The 19,866-nt window shown below is 40.2% G+C and overlaps 1 protein-coding gene across 1 annotated transcript in view; it reads left to right on the forward strand.

Annotated features, from left to right (window-relative positions):
- LOC121879044 (carboxypeptidase N subunit 2-like) overlaps positions 1-18,490 on the forward strand; it is a 34,706-nt gene extending 16,216 nt beyond the window's left edge. Inside the window, exon 2 of the mRNA XM_042385531.1 lies at positions 14,206-18,490. Coding sequence (XP_042241465.1) covers positions 14,206-16,107 — 1,902 coding nt within the window. The 3' untranslated portion in view covers positions 16,108-18,490. The remainder of the gene's footprint in view (positions 1-14,205) is intronic.
- The last annotated feature ends 1,376 nt before the right edge of the window (positions 18,491-19,866 follow it).

Genomic DNA, 19,866 nt, shown 5'->3' on the forward strand with positions numbered 1-19,866 from the left:
AACACCCCCACCCCCCACAAGTTTATATATATACACAACACAAGAGGCTCGAGAGGGCACGTCACTGAAAACAGCCCCCTCCCACCCCTCTCCCCTCCCCATCCCACCTACCCACACCCACCCATCCACCCACACCCCCTCCCCACCCACATCCCCCAAACCCACCTCACCCCCCTCCCTTAAAAGATGCTCCCCACTGTTTATAGGTGGTTACTTGGCTTTCTTCCTCGTGCTGCCTCTAGTCTTCCCTCCAGCTCCTCGCTCTGTACAATGGCCACGTCCGTCCTCACTTGGAATACTGATCTTCTAACATCGGGAGGGCGGGGGTGGGTGGGGGGGGGGGAGGTGGTATGTCTCAGCCCACTTTTGCCGTCCTCAGCAAAATCCTTATCAGCAACCTGGCTCTCTCACTATCCGCCCTCCTTCCCCCAGGTGTCTTTCTCATCTGATAACTTTTTTCACACATTTTTTAACACAATTCCGGATACCTTTTTTTTTTTATTATTATTAAGTTTTATATTTGTTTTAACATAATTCCGGATAACTTGGCCAGATTCATTGTGTGTGTGTGTGTGTGTGTGTGTGTGTGTGTGTGTGTGTGTGTGTGTGTGTGTGTGTATCTGCTTGTGTGCAAAGTTTTCATTTACTTAAACCGTCGTGACTTCTGCAATATTCAACTATATCTTTCGATGTTTTATTATGTTGTTGTGTGTGTGTGTGTGTGTGTGTGCTAAGGTGGTGCTTCAGTGACCAAGATCTAAATTATATTAGCCAGTCTGTTATATTTAAAATACACTCGCTGTTCTGTATTGTTCCTCAGCCAGACGTTATCTTAATTAGGTCATTAGGTTAGGTTAAGTTAGGTCAGGTTATTAAGTTAGGTTTGGCAAGGTTAAGTTAGGTCAGGTCAGGTCATTAAGTTAGGTTAGGTTAAGTTAGGTCGTGTGTGTGTGTGTGTGTGTGTGTAAAATGTTCAGCACCAGACGGAAACGCTCATGGATCTTCAGGCAGTAATTTTGAACCCCACGTCTGGCGAGTTGTCAGAATTAAGGACTGGGCCATCGCTTAAGTCAGGCCGTGAGCGACGTACAGTAATTTAACCCGGAAGAAATGAAGCACTAGTTTTTTTAGTTTTTTTTTTATTAGTTTTTTTTTTATTCCGAACAAAGTTAATTAAAGAAAAGAAAGTTTGTTACATAGAGATTTAATCGTATTCAAGTGTGAAGGCTGTTGAGAATTTCTTCCTCAAGTACTTAATATGTTTCGGTTATTATTATTATTATTATTATAATTATTATTATTATTATTACGATCTTTTTCTACGGTATATATAAGTGTTTGAACCTTGTAGTTGATATGTCTTTGAGTATACAACGTTCCCATTTGAACTGAAGGGAATGTATTTTTGTTTCTATCCTTCACACCAACTGCTGCTGCTGTTGGTGTTGCTGTTCTGGAGGAAAAAAAATAGTTGCTTCAAAAATGTTTCTCTGTTTTCTTCCTTTGTCAGGGGGGGGGCAGTGTTTGTTGTCGGTACACACTAAAACAATCCCATTTTTTATCCTCAAACTACACACACACACACACACACACACACACACACACTTGGCGGAACATTTGATACCAGTTCAATATCAGACAACACGAGACATCAATACCAGCCTAACCTCTCGTCACTCATCATGATATTTTATGGTGTAACTCAGGTTTACACGGAGGAGGAGGAGGACAAACGGAGGAGGAGGAGAAGGAGGAAGACACACGAAGGAGGAGGAGGAAGACAGCAATTGTATTTTATGTCACAGAGAACGTCCGTGCATCACCATTTATTTGAGTTCATGGGACATTGACGTCATAGTACGGCCCTGAAACTGTACCGTCCACTCCAGTCATCTCCTATGTAAACAAACTCATTGTTCTTTTCATGAAACACATATGATTGTCTTAGGTATTGTTGTTCACGTGTAACAGAGGACACAAACATCAGTACAGACTATTGCTCACCACAGATATATACAGTCCTGAATTATCTTATCGGTACTTGGAAATACTTATTGTAATCATTCATAATAACACCATATAAATACCTGTGTGTGTGTGTGTGTGTGTGCGTGTGTGTGTTTGTGTGAAGACAATTTGTGAATTTTTATAAGATTTGTAAATAACTTTTTCAGTAAATTCTCGGATGGTCAATGACGTACCTAACCTAACCTAACCTAACCACACCAAACAGCACAATTCAAGACAAGTCCACAAGCCCTTCCTGCCAGACACACTCGTTTCCTCAACTAGATGTGAATGAGGTGCAAGGCCAGAAAACTATACGGAAGGATTCCATGAGTTCTCTTACGTAAAGAACTCACAAAGAAACAAACAGAGAGACAAACACCAAATCAAACAGGCATTGTGAGTTTTTTTTTAGTACTGCCTTAGGAAAAACGTACAATTGCATTTTTTTTCCGGGTGACTGTGATAGCCGGTAAGGGATATAGAGCTTAGTCGAAACCGGAAATAGAAGAGGATTACAGAATACGGTGTATGACAGAAAGCGGTTTAGCATTTATGTGTTATGCAGTGAGCCTTTTTTTTTCGTGACCGTATTTCACATGTTCTAGCTACCGTATATATATATGTTTTAACAACCAACAGGGTTCAGGAAAACGTAGAAATTTTAAAAGTATTCGATGGAGAACACGACAAAAAAAAATTATATAAAAACTTTTAGCTATGTAATTTATTCACTGTGCAGAACTTTCGCCCTGAGCTGTGAGTTCTGTAAAGGAGTTTTTCCCCAGTGACCATTCAGCTTGTTGGTCAATGCTTCTTCAGACTGGTTAAGCCCACCTACCCTCCCACACACACACACACACACACATACACACACACACACACACACATACACACCCACACACAAATGTTTCCTTAGCAGTCATGTTGTAATTCCCTCTAATTAGTGAAATGATACGCAATGATCACCCTGACCATACGTAACAATATGAAACACGGTGCAAAAATAGTGAACGTATATACCTGTGAGTTACCTGTGGGTTACCTGTGGATTACCTGCATCAGTTAGTTGTTATCGCTCATTATCTAATCCATCAACCTTGTACAATACGTTTATTCCCAGGATAAAACTAATAATAATAATATATATAACCCCGGCGAAAAAAAAAATTACACTTTTAAAATGAGTAATTCCTGAGGTACACACGAGCAGCTGTTCAATATATACCAAAAAAACATTTGATACAGCCAGAATGATGGTCTTTTGAAAAGCTCTCCTGTCAGTTATATTTATGCTGGGTAAATGGATTGAACAAACTGGGGAATTTACCCATGAGCACAACTAATTAAATAAATACCGATGACTCGAAAATGGACGTGGAAAAAAAAATGATTGGATAGATGAATGTGTTGTAATTTTCATGAGTAGATACAATATATTTCAATGTTAATGGAATTAGCTTTAAATATATATATATTTTAGAAGTATCTTCATATTACCTTTTATATGTACGGGTATACTGGGGTTTTTTTCCATTGGGTTATTTTCACCAGACAATTAACATATTGCTCTCGACTTAACAACACTGTATTTCTGCAACACAATAAACTAGACAGCAATACTTTTACTGATAGAAATAAATAAATGAATAAATAATAATCTCTAATTATCAAAAACTAAATAATTCAATAATTCTTTACGTGGATTATATGCTTTAATCTATACAAATTATCTTAATTGACTTAAAATTTAGGTCAATCTGAAAGTGATTAGCTGTAAACGGCGTACAGTGAAGACTCCATATACCGGACTTCTCTCTCCATAGAATCCGTTAATTGGAAGGTTTCACATCTAACGGACCCTCGATATAACGGAATTTCCTCTCCACATAAAGGTTTCATCGTCTTAGTAATTATTATATGGAAGGGGAACCTGATAATTGCTACGTGATGACTCGTGTGTGTGTGTGTCTGTGTGTGTGTGTGTGTGTGTAGAGCATCCACAACTTGGCCCAGGTAGAGACGTAACAGCTGAGGATGGCAGGTAAGTAATTATGTTAGAGTCGAGAAGTTAGTTTAACACTGTAAGGTAAGGGGGGAGAGGGGAGGGGAGGGGGAAATCATGTAGTCTTGGGAGAACTTTGATTATACTACCTAACCTAACCTAACCAAACCTAACCTAACGTTGACACAGTTCATCCCTAGGATACACATTAACCGCAGGAACTAAAGAATGTAAATGGGTAAAATGCTTGATAGGTTAACATACATACAACCGGATAGCGGACCTGGTCAACGCCTCTGCTACCAACATCAAGGTCACAACAGGAGGTCAAAGGTCACAACAGGAGGTCAAAGGATACAACAAGAGGTCAAAAGCTACAAAAGGAGGTCAAAGGCCACAACAGGTCAAAGGTCACAACAGGAGGTCAAAGGTTACAACAGGGGGTCAAAGGTTACAACAGGGGGTCAAAGGTTACAACAGGAGGTCAAAGCGGCCAGTGATAAATTCAACGGAAATGATTGGCTGACAAGAATGTGTTAGATTGGCAATGACTTTTTTTAGCCTTTTTTTGAAGTTGTGTCGCGTTGGTGGTGTGAGTGACGTGGGGGATTTTCACCAATCAGGGATAGATTTCGTTGCGTGTTTCATTTAATGCAACCAATGACTAATTATATTCTTAAGATATTTTATTTATTTCTCAGTGGTCACTTGGTTAAGAAATAACATCTCTGATACTACAACTACTACTACTACTACTACTACTACTACTACTACTAATAATAATAATAATAATAATAATAATAATAATAATAATAATAATAAACACAACAACAACAACAACAACAATAATAAACTAGGAATATTTTACTAAACAAATAAAAAAAATTCCTTTCACCTAAGAGTATCGTGATGTTAGACCAGACAATATACTGTAACCTTGAGAGACACAAAGACAAGAGACAATTAAACCTCCACAGTTTTTGTCGTCATTAGTCGCCAGAGGTCAGTGAAGGCGCCCCCCCCCCCTCACCACTACCACTACCACCACCACTACTACAACCCCCACTACCACCACCACCACCACTACCACTATCTTCTCTCAGGATACATTTTTTGTTCCTTGTTAAATGCGTTCTCAGCTCTCAGGGTTAGTAAGCATCGTTGTCTAAATGTATCTATTGTTTGTTGTGTGTGTGTGTGTGTGTGTGTGTGTGTGTGTGTGTGTGTGTGTGTGTGTGTGTGTGTGTGTGTGTTGTGTGTGTGTGTGTGTGTGTTTGTGTGTGTGTGTGTGTGTGTGTGTGTGTGTGTGTGTGTGTGTGTGTGTGTGTTTGTGTGTGTTTGTGTGTGTGTGTGTGTTTGTGTGTGTGTGTTTGTGTGTGTGTGTGTGTGTGTGTGTGTGTGTGTGTGCAGTAGCCAGGAGAGTCATTAATCACCGTCTGCTATGGCTTAAACCTTTGAGTTCTGGAGGGTTAAAATTAAACCATCGTCCGCAAAGAGTTAAACCATCGTCGTCAAAGGTTTAAATTATAATAGTCAGTGGGGTTAAAGTTAAACCATCGTCCTCAGAGTTAAACCAACGTCGTTTCTTCTACATTATACAACAGTCTTTTGAAATGTAGAATTGTGTTGTTGTTGTTGTTGGTGTTGTTGCTGTTGTTGTTGTTATTATTACTGTTGTTGTTTAGGTTAGATTAGGTTAGGTTAGGTTAGGTTAGGTTAGGTTAGGGTCATTACAGTTTCCGGTCGCTTGTATTAGCAGCCAAACTTTACTGTATTATCAATATACACAATACATACCTAACTGGTACTGTATAATGTATCCACCGGTATAAGAGGATACAAATCGCATTACAGTGAAACTTTAACGGATTATATGGTGAGAAAAGTCCGTTATATCGAGTGTCCATTAGGTGTGAAACCCTACTTATAACGGATAAAGAAAGACAAGTCCGTTATATGAAGGTTTTACTGTACTCTGTTTAATTAACTACATGAAACGGTGTCAGTAACCAAAGTACTGGGGATGATGACCGAGGATGATGACCGAGGATGATGACCGATAATGATGATGGCCGAAAATGATGACCGAGGATGATGATGACCGAAAATGATGACCGAGGATGATGATGACCGAAAATGATGACTATGGATGATGACTGTGAATGATGACCGAGGATGATGACTTTATGATGACCGAGAATGATGGCTATATGATGAGTGAGGATGATTCCGTCTAGTGATGATGAGTTCCAGCGAATTATCACCTGCCCTCACTATTTTTTTTTTCGTCTAATTTATTCAGCTGCGCCATTTTAACAAGAGCACTTCAGCATAATATGAATGTTACACCACTTATATAATATTAATATAGCATTTTAAGTGTTCATAAAACAACGTTAAAACAGCTTACACATTTCAGTTATTTCAGTTACTTGCAATGAGGATATGTTCCCCAATTATTTTTATTATGTTCTTTAGGTTGTAAAATTATATTGTAAATTATTAATACTTTGGACGAGCTGATTAAGACTTTTTTTTTTATATATACAAATACAAGATAATTGAAAGAGGAAGAGAATATATATGCTGTCATTGTTATTATTGACTATCCTACCTTGTTGGAATAGCCGGGAGGTGGGAGATGGTTAAGACTACAGTATATTACACGAATGGGAATTAATACGTCACATTATTCCAAGTTCTCTATAACTCGCTATTAACACAAAGTTCTCTATAACTCGCTATTAACACAAAGTTCTCTATAACTCGCTATTAACACAAACTTCTCTATAACTCGCTATCGACATTCAGTTCTCTATAATTATAACTTACAGTGTCTCAATAGCGCCAACCCTTCAATGGGAACACTTTGACTAGCTTCTTACTCTTATTACGAACCAATTATCGGGTCTATAGCGGCGAGTGACTTCCATTATAGATACTCCCATTAGAGGGTGGACACTGTGGCTCATACACCATCATCATTTTCTACCATTACCATCATCATTGCGTCATCATTACGTCATCATTACCATCATCATTACGTCATTTAGCGTATGGAAATTATATACCTTAAACGTCATACATTACGATTATTGACAGTACGTTATATTTCTTGCGGAACTAAATTACCTGTAATTACTTGGTTCTATAAATCGGAATTAAAATTAGAATTACAAGTACAAATAACAAATATACAACACGTATATATTTCTCCTCTCCTGTCAGGATTAATCAACTTTGTATACACACACACACACACACACACACACACACACACACACACACACACATAAAAATGTTAGGTGTTGGCACTCAAACATACATGATTTTTATTGTTTATCACACATTTTATCACACGAGTTCAAGTTTATTTTTACATGCCAGTCTCTACACACACACACACACACACACACACACACACACACACACACACACACACACACACACACACACACACACAATCCCTTCCGTTGATAAAAAAAAAAATCACTGCATATTTCTATAGTTTATGACTAACCCAATAAATCAGATGGATATACAGGTAATTGGATTTTGTTGTTGTTCTTTACTTTTATTCACCTGAGGACTAATTAACAAGGTGAGTTAGTTCAGGAAAAGGTCATTAAGATGTAATTTATGACAGTGAAAGAGATACAGTGACACAGAAGGTGAGATATGAAAAAAATTAAATAAACATTACAAAAGATGAGAAAAAAAGGACATATTCTACCAAGGTGAGAAAGAAAAGGAAGAGGGAAAAATAAAGAAATAAAAAGACACACACACACACACACACACACACACACACACACACACACACATGCTCAACTAAGATAAGAGGTACATACAAGGGTGGAAACAACACCTGCAGCAGAGATGGCTAATGAACCTAAAGGTGAGACACGCATTGCAGGCTGGAGGGGTGAGTACGGGGGGCGGGGGGAGGGAGGGGGGGGAGAGGGGGGAGTTCCATCCATAACACTTCTCTCAGTCACTACTAGCTTACTAGCCTGTTTAAAAAGTGTCACTAGCTATACCTTACACTAGCTATACCTTACATATACTAGCTACACCTTACATAAACTAGCTTCACCTAAATTATATACTGAACATTCTAAAAATCTTTCATTCTAAGCTATCTAGACTTACCTGACATTCACTGATAAGATTTTTTTTTTTAATTCAGGAAGGTCCAGAGCCAAAGTGATCAAATTAAACCAAAGTTCCATTTAAAGTTGAACCTCGTGATTAGTAAATTAATGGGAAAGTTTATTATGTATAATCTCTCCTAATTATATTGATTCTTATTTTCAATGTATATTAAAATGACCTGGATTATGAATGGGAGTAATAATAATAATAATAATAATAATAATAATAATAATAATACACACACACGTAACACACACACACGTGTGTGTGTTGCACCATGATCTATATTTTGTTACCTGTGTTAAGTGTACCTTCCTGTCACACACACACACACACACACACACACACACGTTACTCCCACCCGTCCCTCGCTCTCACACTGTAACTCTCACACCCACCACCCTGTCGCACCACACTTCACCTTCCCCCACAACACACACACACTTCAACTCTTGCCCTCATTGCTCTTTCATCTTCAGTCCACACCTCCCTCGCACACTCCTCCTCCACTCTCTGTCCTCATATTTATTCCCTCCTTCCTTTCCTCCTCCCATTCCTCCTTACTTATCGCCTCCAACACACCCCCCCAATGTATCCTCTCTCTCTCTTAATCCTTTCCCATGAACTCTCCTCTAGTCACCTCCCACGCACTCTTCTCTCCAATCCCTCCCACACACACACACACACTCTCCTCTCTCTTTCCCAACACAGTTTCTCCTCCCATAATCCCTCCCACATATTCCTTTTCCAGCACACTCCTTCTCTCCCATGATTTCCTCTTGCATACTCTCATTCTCCCCCCCCACCTCCTCACATAATTCCCTTTCCGCTAATCCTCCCCATATGCTCCTCTCACATAATCCACTTCCAACCCCCCTCCTCCTCTCCTCTCCCAGACACTTCCCCACCAGATCACCCATCCCTTGTCCATCCCATTCCGTTCCGGTGACTCGATAGACAGAGAGAGAGAGAGAGAGAGAGTCACCCCAACCCTTGTCTATCTATCTAGCCATCCATCCCATTCCGTCCCACAGATTAGACAAGCTGAAGGGACCCCAACCACCCAACCCACTACCACTACCACCATCACTACCACCACCACTACCACCACCATAACAATTACGTCCGCACTAGTACCGCAAACTGCTGCATTATTTCTCACGCCTCCCACCTGCTGACAGAACCAACGACAACACCAGACTGGACAACACACGCCATCACTGTCACACTCAGTGCAGGTAATAGTCCGCCCCAGGGGAGAGGGTTATGGTGTGTGTGTGTGTGTGTGTGTGTGTGTGTGTGTGTGTGTGTGTGTGTGTGTGTGTGTGTGTGTGTGTGTGTGTGTGTGTGTGTGTGTGTGTGTGTGTGTGTGTGTGTGTGTGTGTGTGTGTGTGTGTGTGTGTGTGTGTGTGTGTGTGTGTGTGTGTGTGTGTGTGTGTGTGTGTGTGTGTGTCTGTGTGTGTATCCTTCCTCTTCCTGTACACGACTCCAGCCACCAGCCACCATCAACCACAATTAGTCCTATTACTACCTCTTGTATTGCCAGCGTTTATAGGATACATAAATAGGTAGGTAGGTAGGTAAGGTAGGTAGGTAGGTAGGTAGGTAGGTAGGTAGGTAGGTAGGTAGGTAGGTAGGTAGGTAGGTAGGTAGGTAGGTAGGTAGGTAGGTAGGTTAGGTAGGTAAGTACAGCCATCAACACAGGTATGAAAACCCTCCATCAAGCTAAATAGACCATAGCAATTACAAAGTTCCACTGGTAATAGAGACAAAATACCACTGTTGCCACTACCATCACATACCACCACCATCACATCCACCACTACCAACCATCACATTGCCCCCACTACCACTACCACACCACCACCAACCACTGAGTTATTGATTCCGTCATTACACCCTCCATTACTCACACTACCACTATCACCAGCAACACGGTCGGTGCCTCTGCTCGCTAACAACAGGGTCTTTGCTGACACCCAAAACCAAGAGTAAATTAACATCATCCATGATCATTAAGACTACCACCAGCACTACCACCACTACCATCACCCCCCCTACCATCATCACCACCACCACCCCTACCATCATCACCACCACTACCATCACCCCCACCATCATCATCACCACCACTACCACCACCACTACTACCACTACCATCATCACCACCACTACATCACCCCCTACCATCACCCACCACCACCCCCCCTACCATCATCACCACCACCACATCACCCCCCCCACCACCACTACCACCACCCTACCACCACCACCACCACCACACCTGCAGACTACCTACCTACTCCCGCCACGTGTATTGACTTTACCCGGATTATCCTGCCTCAGTAAGTCCACCTGACACGTTCCTCAGCTCAACCACTAGCCCGTCTAACAACCAATTCAAAACATTCAGAAGAGTGAGAGGAAAAAAACAAAATAACGATAAAGAGAGTAGAATTTTACATAGAAGAAAGAAAAAGAGTTGAGAGAGAGCAAGCGTCATCTGCACCTCAACAGCATCGGATCGTCAACATGCTGGCCAGGAGATCCACAGAGTGTCACAACGTCCCGCCCTTTGTATTCATAATGTCCTCGACACCACAGACACAAGCCGACCCTCTTTCAAAACACTGCAGAGCCTTGTGTGACAAACCTGTGTCGTGGGGGGGGGGAGGAGAAGGGGAGAAGGGAATAGCAGCTTGGAGAAAAGGAAGGGCTGGGTTAAAGGTGGTGAAAAGAGAGGTGGTGGGGAAGGGAGGGGTGTGTGTGAAGGGGAGGGAGGGTGGTGAAGGGTAGAGGGTGATGAGGGGTAGGGGGTGGTAGGGTAGGGGAAGGGAGGTGGTGAAGGGCAGGGGGTGATGAAGGGTAGGGAGTGGTAGCGTAAGGGAAGGGAAGGGAAGGGAAAAGACCACTAAAAAAAATCACGCACACACAACAGGAAAACCATCTCTGTTGTCTCTATCACGTTTCTCTCAGTCTATCCTTTTCAGTCTCCCCTTCCCTATCCTGCCCCCTCCCCTTACTTAACCTGTTCTCTCCCTCCCCTTTCAATCTACACCTCCCTACCTCTCTCGACCTTCCCTTTCTTTCCCTCTCATTCTACGTTCCCCGCCCCTCTCAGATCCATGGCGTCAGCTGTCACATCATAACACTGGAGGGATGTTGACGCGTCCAGATTAAGAGAGACTATGCCATAAGCTGTCTGTCATTGTTTACTATTACTACTACTACAACAACTACTACTGCTGCTGTTACTACTACTAATACTACTACTACTACTACTACTAATAATAATAATAATAACTTACTAATATTGCTAATAACTGTTTAACAGAATAATTTTACATAATAAGTAGCAATAAATTTGACACTACATCTGTTTGTAAGCTGACTGTACGTGGTAATGTAAAGCTGACTGTAACACGTGGTAGTATGACGCTGTCTGTCCTTGGTAATGTAAAGCTGACTGTACGTGGTAGTGTACTTGTCCACGGTCACTGGGGAAAAACTAATTTAAAAGAGACAGCCACTTGTAATCGTATATTTTGATTTGGACTGGAGCGACGCTTTAATTAGGGGGGACGCGGGGTGAGGGGAACAAAGGAAAGAAAAAAAAAAAGAAAATAAAAGAAAAAAGGAAAAAAATCACACCCCCAAAAAATTATCATTAAAATTCGAAGTTCTATCAACATATACAAAAAATAAAAATAAAATATATAAATAAATACAAAATACATGAATGGTGAATTGAACATTAGTATAGAAAAAAAAATATGCTAACGAGGAAGAAAAATAAATAAAAATGTAAGAAAAATATAAAGGGTGGGGTATTATCTATTTAATTTGGTCTATACTTCCATAATAGACAATTTTTACTGTTATTGTATTACATGAAGATCAACCACCCTAATGCTATTACAGTATACCACGAATATTTTAACTTGACATAGGTTGGGTTAGGTTAGGTGAGGTTAGGTTAGGTTGTTTAAATACCCCGTGAAATAAACTGGGGTGGTTAATCTTCAGGTCATCCTAATTTCCGAGACGGGGATGAGACGCAGGGATAGTGTGACCCCGGACGCAATTCTGGTTCAGGTATTGACTCTTACCCACAATGCCATCCACCACTCGCCTGTCTCATTACATCCTTGAAATACAAAAATTTAAAACTCTCCGCATAATCAAAGCCAAAAATTAATCCATCGAACATCGTAATGAAAAAAAGACCCAATCAACGCACGTCATGCCCGCAAGCACGTGGGTTTTTCCTCTACCCCTACTCGCCCTTGTATCTGAGTGACCGCCAGTGACCGCCAGCAACCACGGAACTCCTGACCGCATTCATCATTAAACTTCATATTATTATTTTTACATTTTCATTCATTGTTTTGTTTCTTAGTTACACCTTATATTTTGACTCATTGTATCATCATCATCATCATCATCATTATTATTATTATCACTATTATTATTACTATTATTATTATTATTACTATTATTATTATTGTTATTATTATTATTATTATTATTATTATTATTATTATTATTATTATTATTACTATTATTATTATTATTGTTATTATTATTATTATTATTATTATTATTATTATTATTATTATTATTATTATTATTATTATTATGATTACTATTATTATTATTTATATTATTAATCATTATCGTCATTATTATTATTAACTACAACAAATCACACAAAACACAGGTAAATATTCAACATAACATCCACATACTTACACCAATTCAAATAAGTATGCAAATCCACCACACTATAAACAGATATAAAGTACCAGTGTTTCCTAGTTACAATTACCGCAAATAACATCCCTCCCAAAAGTTTATGAACAACAACAACAAAAATATTCTGTAATTGTTGGTCCAGTGTTTAATTATCGTTTAGCTGACCCACTCATTTACATATTCTAAAGCTGTCTGAATGTCCTGGACGCTGTAGCTGTGTTTATCCTCGCCTGGGAAACTATTTGTGAACTTAGAGAAAAAAGAGGGTGGGGTTAGGGTCAAATAGGGAGGAGTTAGGGGAAAATTGGGAGGAGTCAAATATAAATAGGGGGTAAGAATAAAAGGGGGGAGGAGTCTGACTAAAAAAGGGCGGAGTTAGGGTCAAATAGGGAGGAGTCAAATAATAATATAGAGGAATATAAAAAGGGTGGAATCGGATAAATAAGGGGCGGAGTCTGATAAAAAAAAGGGCGGAGTCAGGTAAAGAAGAGGGTGGAGTCAGGTAAAGAAGAGGGTGGAGTCAGGTAAAGAAGAGGGTGGAGTCAGGTAAAGAAGAGGGTGGAGTCATTCCAGCCAGTCATGGCCATTAAATGTATTTTGTGGTATTTTTTATACTTTGTTTCTGAAAGTTATAATTAACCAATAAGAGAAAAGTTAGAAGAACCAATTGCCCGCTACCTGAGTAAGACCAAGACCTGAGTGTAGGGACAATTACGATAATATATTATAATATCATAGTAATATTAATGGTCATAATATTACAATTAATCGTAGTAATATCAGACTTAATAATAATAATAATAATAATAATAATAATAATAATAATAATAATAATAATAATAATAATAATAATAATGATAATAATAATATAATAATGGATGTCAAAATAAACAGATTGGACACCTTGGACCCGATCAAAACCGCGATATTTTTCCCTGGCCGGCGGGATACTCTGCTTTTCACTGCGTGTTTCACAATAACATTCGCTTTTTCATGGAATCATATTGAGCCTCTCACGCTTTTACGTGGCTGGCGTACGAGATATTGTTTTATTGTGTGTACCATCCAATCCCGCTTTTGCGGTTATATATATATATATATATATATATATATATATATATATATATATATATATATATATATATATATATATATATAATTTTTTTTTTTTTAAGATTGGTGGAACTTAAAAGATTACCGATGGACCTAACAAGTTGTCTTAACTGTTATTGTAGGTTTTATTGGTTTAATATAATAATGCTAACTCTTTCGTCTCTTTCCAGATGCTGTTGTTAGCCCTGGTGCTGTGGTCGTGTGTGGGCGCGGCGTGGGCGTGCCCTGAGGTGTGCCGCTGTAGCCTGGACGGGCGGGGGCGACGGTCAGTTCGGTGCGAGGCAGGAGGGCTGACGGACCCCATCCCCGTGAAGGACATGGCCGTCGACACGGAGGTTCTCTTCATCACAGCGCCGCCCAACCACCCCAACACCCTCACCCTCGGTCCAATCTTCAAAGAACTGCGACGTTTGGAAGAAATCCACATCACCTGGGCCAACATCCCAGCCCTCGGTGCTCACTCCATCTGGGGAATGCAGCGGCTTAAAGTTCTGAACCTCACACATAACCACATCTCGGCCCTCATGGACACCAACTTTCGTGGTGCTGACACCCTGCAGCGGCTGGACCTCAGTCACAATCTTATCGAGTCGGTGCCATCCGCTGTGTTTCGTTACGTGAGTCGTCTACAGTCACTGACCTTGTCTCACAACATGGTGCCAGAACTGGTGCCTAGGATCTTCTTCGGCCTCACTCGACTAGAGGAACTTGACCTGAGCTATAATCCACTGGGTGACCTACATCCCGAGCAGTTCTCAGACGTTCCTGAGTTGAAACAACTGGTGTGTGCCGGGTGTGGTCTGTCATCACTCAGCGGCTCCCTCCTTCAGGCCTTACCTAACCTACACACCTTCGACCTGCACAACAACCGCCTCACGCAAGTGCCATCTGGTGTGGCCACCATCTACCTACCGAAACTCATCAAGCTTAACCTGAATGCTAACCTGATATCCTTTGTTGAGCGAGGGGTGATCGACGGCTCGTCGCTCAGTTATTTGCATCTCGCACACAACCAGATCAACCGTGTAGAGTCTGGAGCCTTTATTAACAGTTCCCTCGAGTACCTGGACCTGTCATACAACCGTCTGGTGAACCTCGACAACGACGCCATCAAGGAAGCTTTGGACGAGTTACACGAACTTGATCTCTCTGGAAATTCTTTACATATAGAACAGCTCATGTTTGTTCTCCCAGCAGCTCAGGAGTTACAGCGACTCGGCCTCGGGGACATGGGTCTCATGCGTCTGCCACCTGGCCTGCTGCAAAACTTGAGTCATTTGCACCACCTGAACGTTTCCTCCAACTACCTGTCCGCATTCCCTACCGAGGCACTGCTGAATGCTCCACAACTACGTACCCTAGATCTCTCCCGTAACAGCTTCAGAAAAATGGACGACAAGATGGTGTCAGCAATAAGTGCCTCAAAACATCTGCGCAAACTTCGACTGGAAGGTAACCCCTGGCAGTGTGACCTGTGCCACGTGGGGCCGCTGCTCCGTTGGCTACATGACGCCCCCGACCAGGAGTCTGGTTGTGATGAGCCTCGGGTGTGGACGTGTCTGAGGTGTGTGGGTCCCATCGGTCTGGAGGGTCTAGAACTGGCTCTACTGCCTCTTGGGGACTTGCCTCTATGTCCTCAAGAGCTGCCAGCAGCCGCACCCTCCTGGGACACACCAGTCCTCAATGAAGGTACCATCGAGCCCATGTTACCTCGAAGTCAACTGACCATTCAGGAGGACCACGGGACGGGCTGGTCCATGGGGCGACTACTGAGAGAAAAGCTGCACATGGTGATTGTGATTGGCTGTTGTATTGTCCTACTGTGTCTCATTCTGGTGATCCTGGGAGTCGTCGCTTACAGCCGCCACTCTGCCTTCTACTACACCTGTGAAGGACAGTCACTCGAGGCGAAAAAAATGAAGGCAAAGGAGATGAAAAATAACAACAAGCCTAACGGGCAAAGTTCGAGCCGTCCAGACGTGACTATCGCCACCATCGACGAACTGACAGACATCGCCGGCTCACAAGAGTTACTCGAGCCCAAAATTGACCACACACAATACTTTGGTTAGGTAATAGACGCTGAGGGGGGAGTGATATTCTACTCATGTGTACAAACTTGAAAACCATAATAAATGGACTGGAATGTTTCTCAACCGCCTCGGGGACTGTCGGGAGCTTCAATGAAAGGTTGTGGCCGAAAAGTTACGGCATTTCGCATTCTTCGGATATTGCTGAAGTTTTATTTCGTAAAACTGAGACAAGAAACAAAATAAGCAACTGTTAGCAACTGGGTGGATATCCGTGTGTGTGTGTGTGTGTGTGTGATTTGGAACTTGCAAAAACAAAAGTGAGATATTACTTTCAATACATCCGCCCAATACCCGACTGGGAGAGAACTGGAGCGGGGCGGTGTGTGTGTGTGTGTGTGTGTGTGTGTGTGTGTGTGTGTGTGTGTGTGTGTGAGACATAACTTTTGAAACTTTTAGAAGGGAATTCTGGGCTGGAGGGGGAATTTCCTTCTCGTACAAAATAGTCCTTTTGAGCCATTGCCGAGAAATAAAGACGTGTTTGCTGTTCTGTGTATGTATGTGTGTGTGTGTGTGTGTGTGTGTGTGTGTGTGTGTGTGGTAACTTTCATTTACTTGTTGTAATCACTGATGAAGATCCTGTAGAGTCATTATTCAAAGTACCATGGAAATAACATAAATAAATATCTATGGGTTAAAAATGTCCAATTACTTACTACCATAAAAATGTCTAACCAGGCGTAATTGACTAAAAAGGATTCTGTATGGTCCCAGAATAAGTACTGACACATGTGACTTCATTCCTCAGTGTATTTGTTTATACTGAGAGTTATAGCAGGTGTATGAATCCTCTCTCGACATTACGTGGGAAGTTAAACCGTAGGTAGAAAATTGTAAGACCTCGGTGACAAAAATTACTCGATATTCAAGGCTAATGAGTTGAGTGTTTTTGAGAGAGAGAGAGAGAGAGAGAGAGAGAGAGAGAGAGAAAGAGATAACTTCATTTCAAAGGACTATGTGTAATTTTCCTCATATTTTACTAGACGGATAAATAATAAATGATAACAAAACAAAAATAAAGTATGGAGAGGAAATTATTTCATTAACACCCAATACTGACAAAAAGATTATCTCGTTTTTCATCTTTTTCTGTTGTTGCTGTTGTTGTCATTTCCTTCTCAAAAAAAAAAATCAGTCATCACAGAGATTTCATTTCCTTGGCCTTTATTAATCCCGCCCTCCACCTGCACACACACACACACACACACACACACACACACACACACACACACTTCTAGGAATAAATATCGACAGAGAGAGAGAGAGAGAGAGAGAGAGAGAGGTGGTCTTGGAGGAAGGTCGGAGCAACGAACATAACTGAGGCTTTTCAATAACAACCAGAGCCCGGATATGAGGTTATGTGAGAAGCAAGTAACTCTAATTTGGCGATAATAAATGGGTCAGGTGGAAGACATAAAAGGTAGAATAGGTAGGTAGATAGATAGGTAGATGAAGGTAGATATTCAGGTGGACTAGTAGATAATTAATTGAATAGATGGCGTAGGAACTTGAGATGGGTGAGTGGTAGATAGCCAAGTAGTAGATTAGAGGAATTTATAAGTAGATGGATAAATACAGTACACAGATAAGAGGGAAAAAGTTTGGTTAGTAGATGAGTTGAAAAGTAGTTAAAATAAAACGGGAAAAGTTGATAAATAAAGTAGATGTTCAAGTAGATACATAAGTGTGTAAATAAGTAACTGACATGTGAGTAGATAATGAAAGACTTAAACTATTAACTGATAATAATTAATCGTCAAAGTTCATCAATAATTCCCACGTCGATGATATAATTTTTAATCCAATTTGTGAACGAACGTAATTTTCTGTCAGTTAACGAAAATTATTTATTAAATAATCACTAAGCTCTCCTTGTATATGTTCAAATATAAGTTGTATAATTTATAATAAAAGAATAAATGCGTCCATAAATATTTACCAAGTGTATTTCTGATATCGTAAAATTTTCTTTAGTCATCCATGTTATTTAGATTCGTTTGCTATGATATTTTTTTTTCAATATTTCGACCCCAAATTTTTTTAGCATTAACTGTCTAAATAAAACTCAGTCTTCAACATGGGTAAAATACTTAACTAAAGAAAATGTTACACCTTATGTCATTTACAAGTGTTTTTTAGGTATATTTCTAGTCAAAAAAATCGTCTTCATTTGTCCATATACTGTAAGAGATATTTTCTTAACGATAGGTCCAAAAAAAAGGAAGTTTGTAGTCGTGTTAAATAGGCCAATTTCAGTGTCATTTTCCTGTATTATGTAGTTACCTAAAACCTATTATTATGACGTATACTTCCCACCTATAACTATGACGTATACTTCCCACCTATAACTATGACGTATACTTCCCACCTATAACTATGACGTGTACTTCCCACCTATAACTATGACGTATACTTCCCACCTATAACTATGACGTGCACTTCCCACCTATAACTATGACGTATACTTCCCACCTATAACTATGACGTATACTTCCCACCTATAACTATGACGTGCACTTCCCACCTATAACTATGACGTATACTCCCCACCTATAACTATGACGTATACTTCCCACCTATAACTATGACGTATACTTCCCACCTATAACTATGACGTATACTTCCCACCTATAACTATGACGTATACTTCCCACCTATAACTATGACGTGTACTTCCCACTTATAACTATGACCTATACTTCACACCTATAATTATGACGTATACTTCCCACCTATAACTATGACGTATACTTCCCACCTATAACTATGACGTATACTTCCCACCTATAACTATGACGTGTACTTCCCACCTATAACTATGACGTATACTTCCCACCTATAATTATGACGTATACTTCCCACCTATAACTATGACGTATACTTCCCACCTATAACTATGACGTATACTTCCCACCTATAACTATGACGTATACTTCTATAACTACTGACGTGTACTTCCCACTAACTAACTATGACGTATACTTCCACCTATAACTATGACGTATACTTCCACCTATAACTATGATATACTCCCCACCTATAACTATGACGTACTACTTAACTATGACGTATACTTCCCACCTATAACTATGACGTATACTTCCCACCTATAACTATGACGTATACTCCCCACCTATAACTATGACGTATACTTCCCACCTATAACTATGACGTATACTCCCCACCTATAACTATGACGTATACTTCCCACCTATAACTATGACGTATACTTCCCACCTATAATTATGACGTATACTTCCCACCTATAATTATGACGTATACATCCCCTGTGTATTTCTATGTATTATTTGTATATATTGTGTAAGCTTGCATATACATACATAAATAAATATATATATAATTTTGGTGCTTGTCGTTCATTAGAAAAATAAAAGGCGTTTTATACCAAGGATGTGTGATAATAAATTTTGAAAAATATTTTTAATTTGTCTTTTACTTTCAATATTCCTGTTATTCCCTTTGGTGAGTTTTTATTTGTGTATTTTTGCAGTTTGCAGTTTTTGTGTTTTGTTTTTTTATTGATAATACAAAGGCGTTTTGATCTTGTTGATCTTTTGATGTGTTTGTGTTAGTTTTAGTTTGTGTGAGTGTGTGTGTGTGTGTGTGTATGTGTGTGTGTGTGTGTGTGTGTGTGTGTGTGTGTGTGTGTGTGTGTGTGTGTGTGTGTGTGTGTGTGTGTGTGTGTGTTGTGTGTGTGTGTGTGTGTGTGTGTGTGTGTGT

The sequence above is a fragment of the Homarus americanus genome, unplaced genomic scaffold, assembly GCF_018991925.1.
Source record: "Homarus americanus isolate GMGI-L3 unplaced genomic scaffold, GMGI_Hamer_2.0 scaffold4060, whole genome shotgun sequence".
In the NCBI taxonomy this organism is placed as follows: Eukaryota; Metazoa; Arthropoda; class Malacostraca; order Decapoda; family Nephropidae; genus Homarus; species Homarus americanus.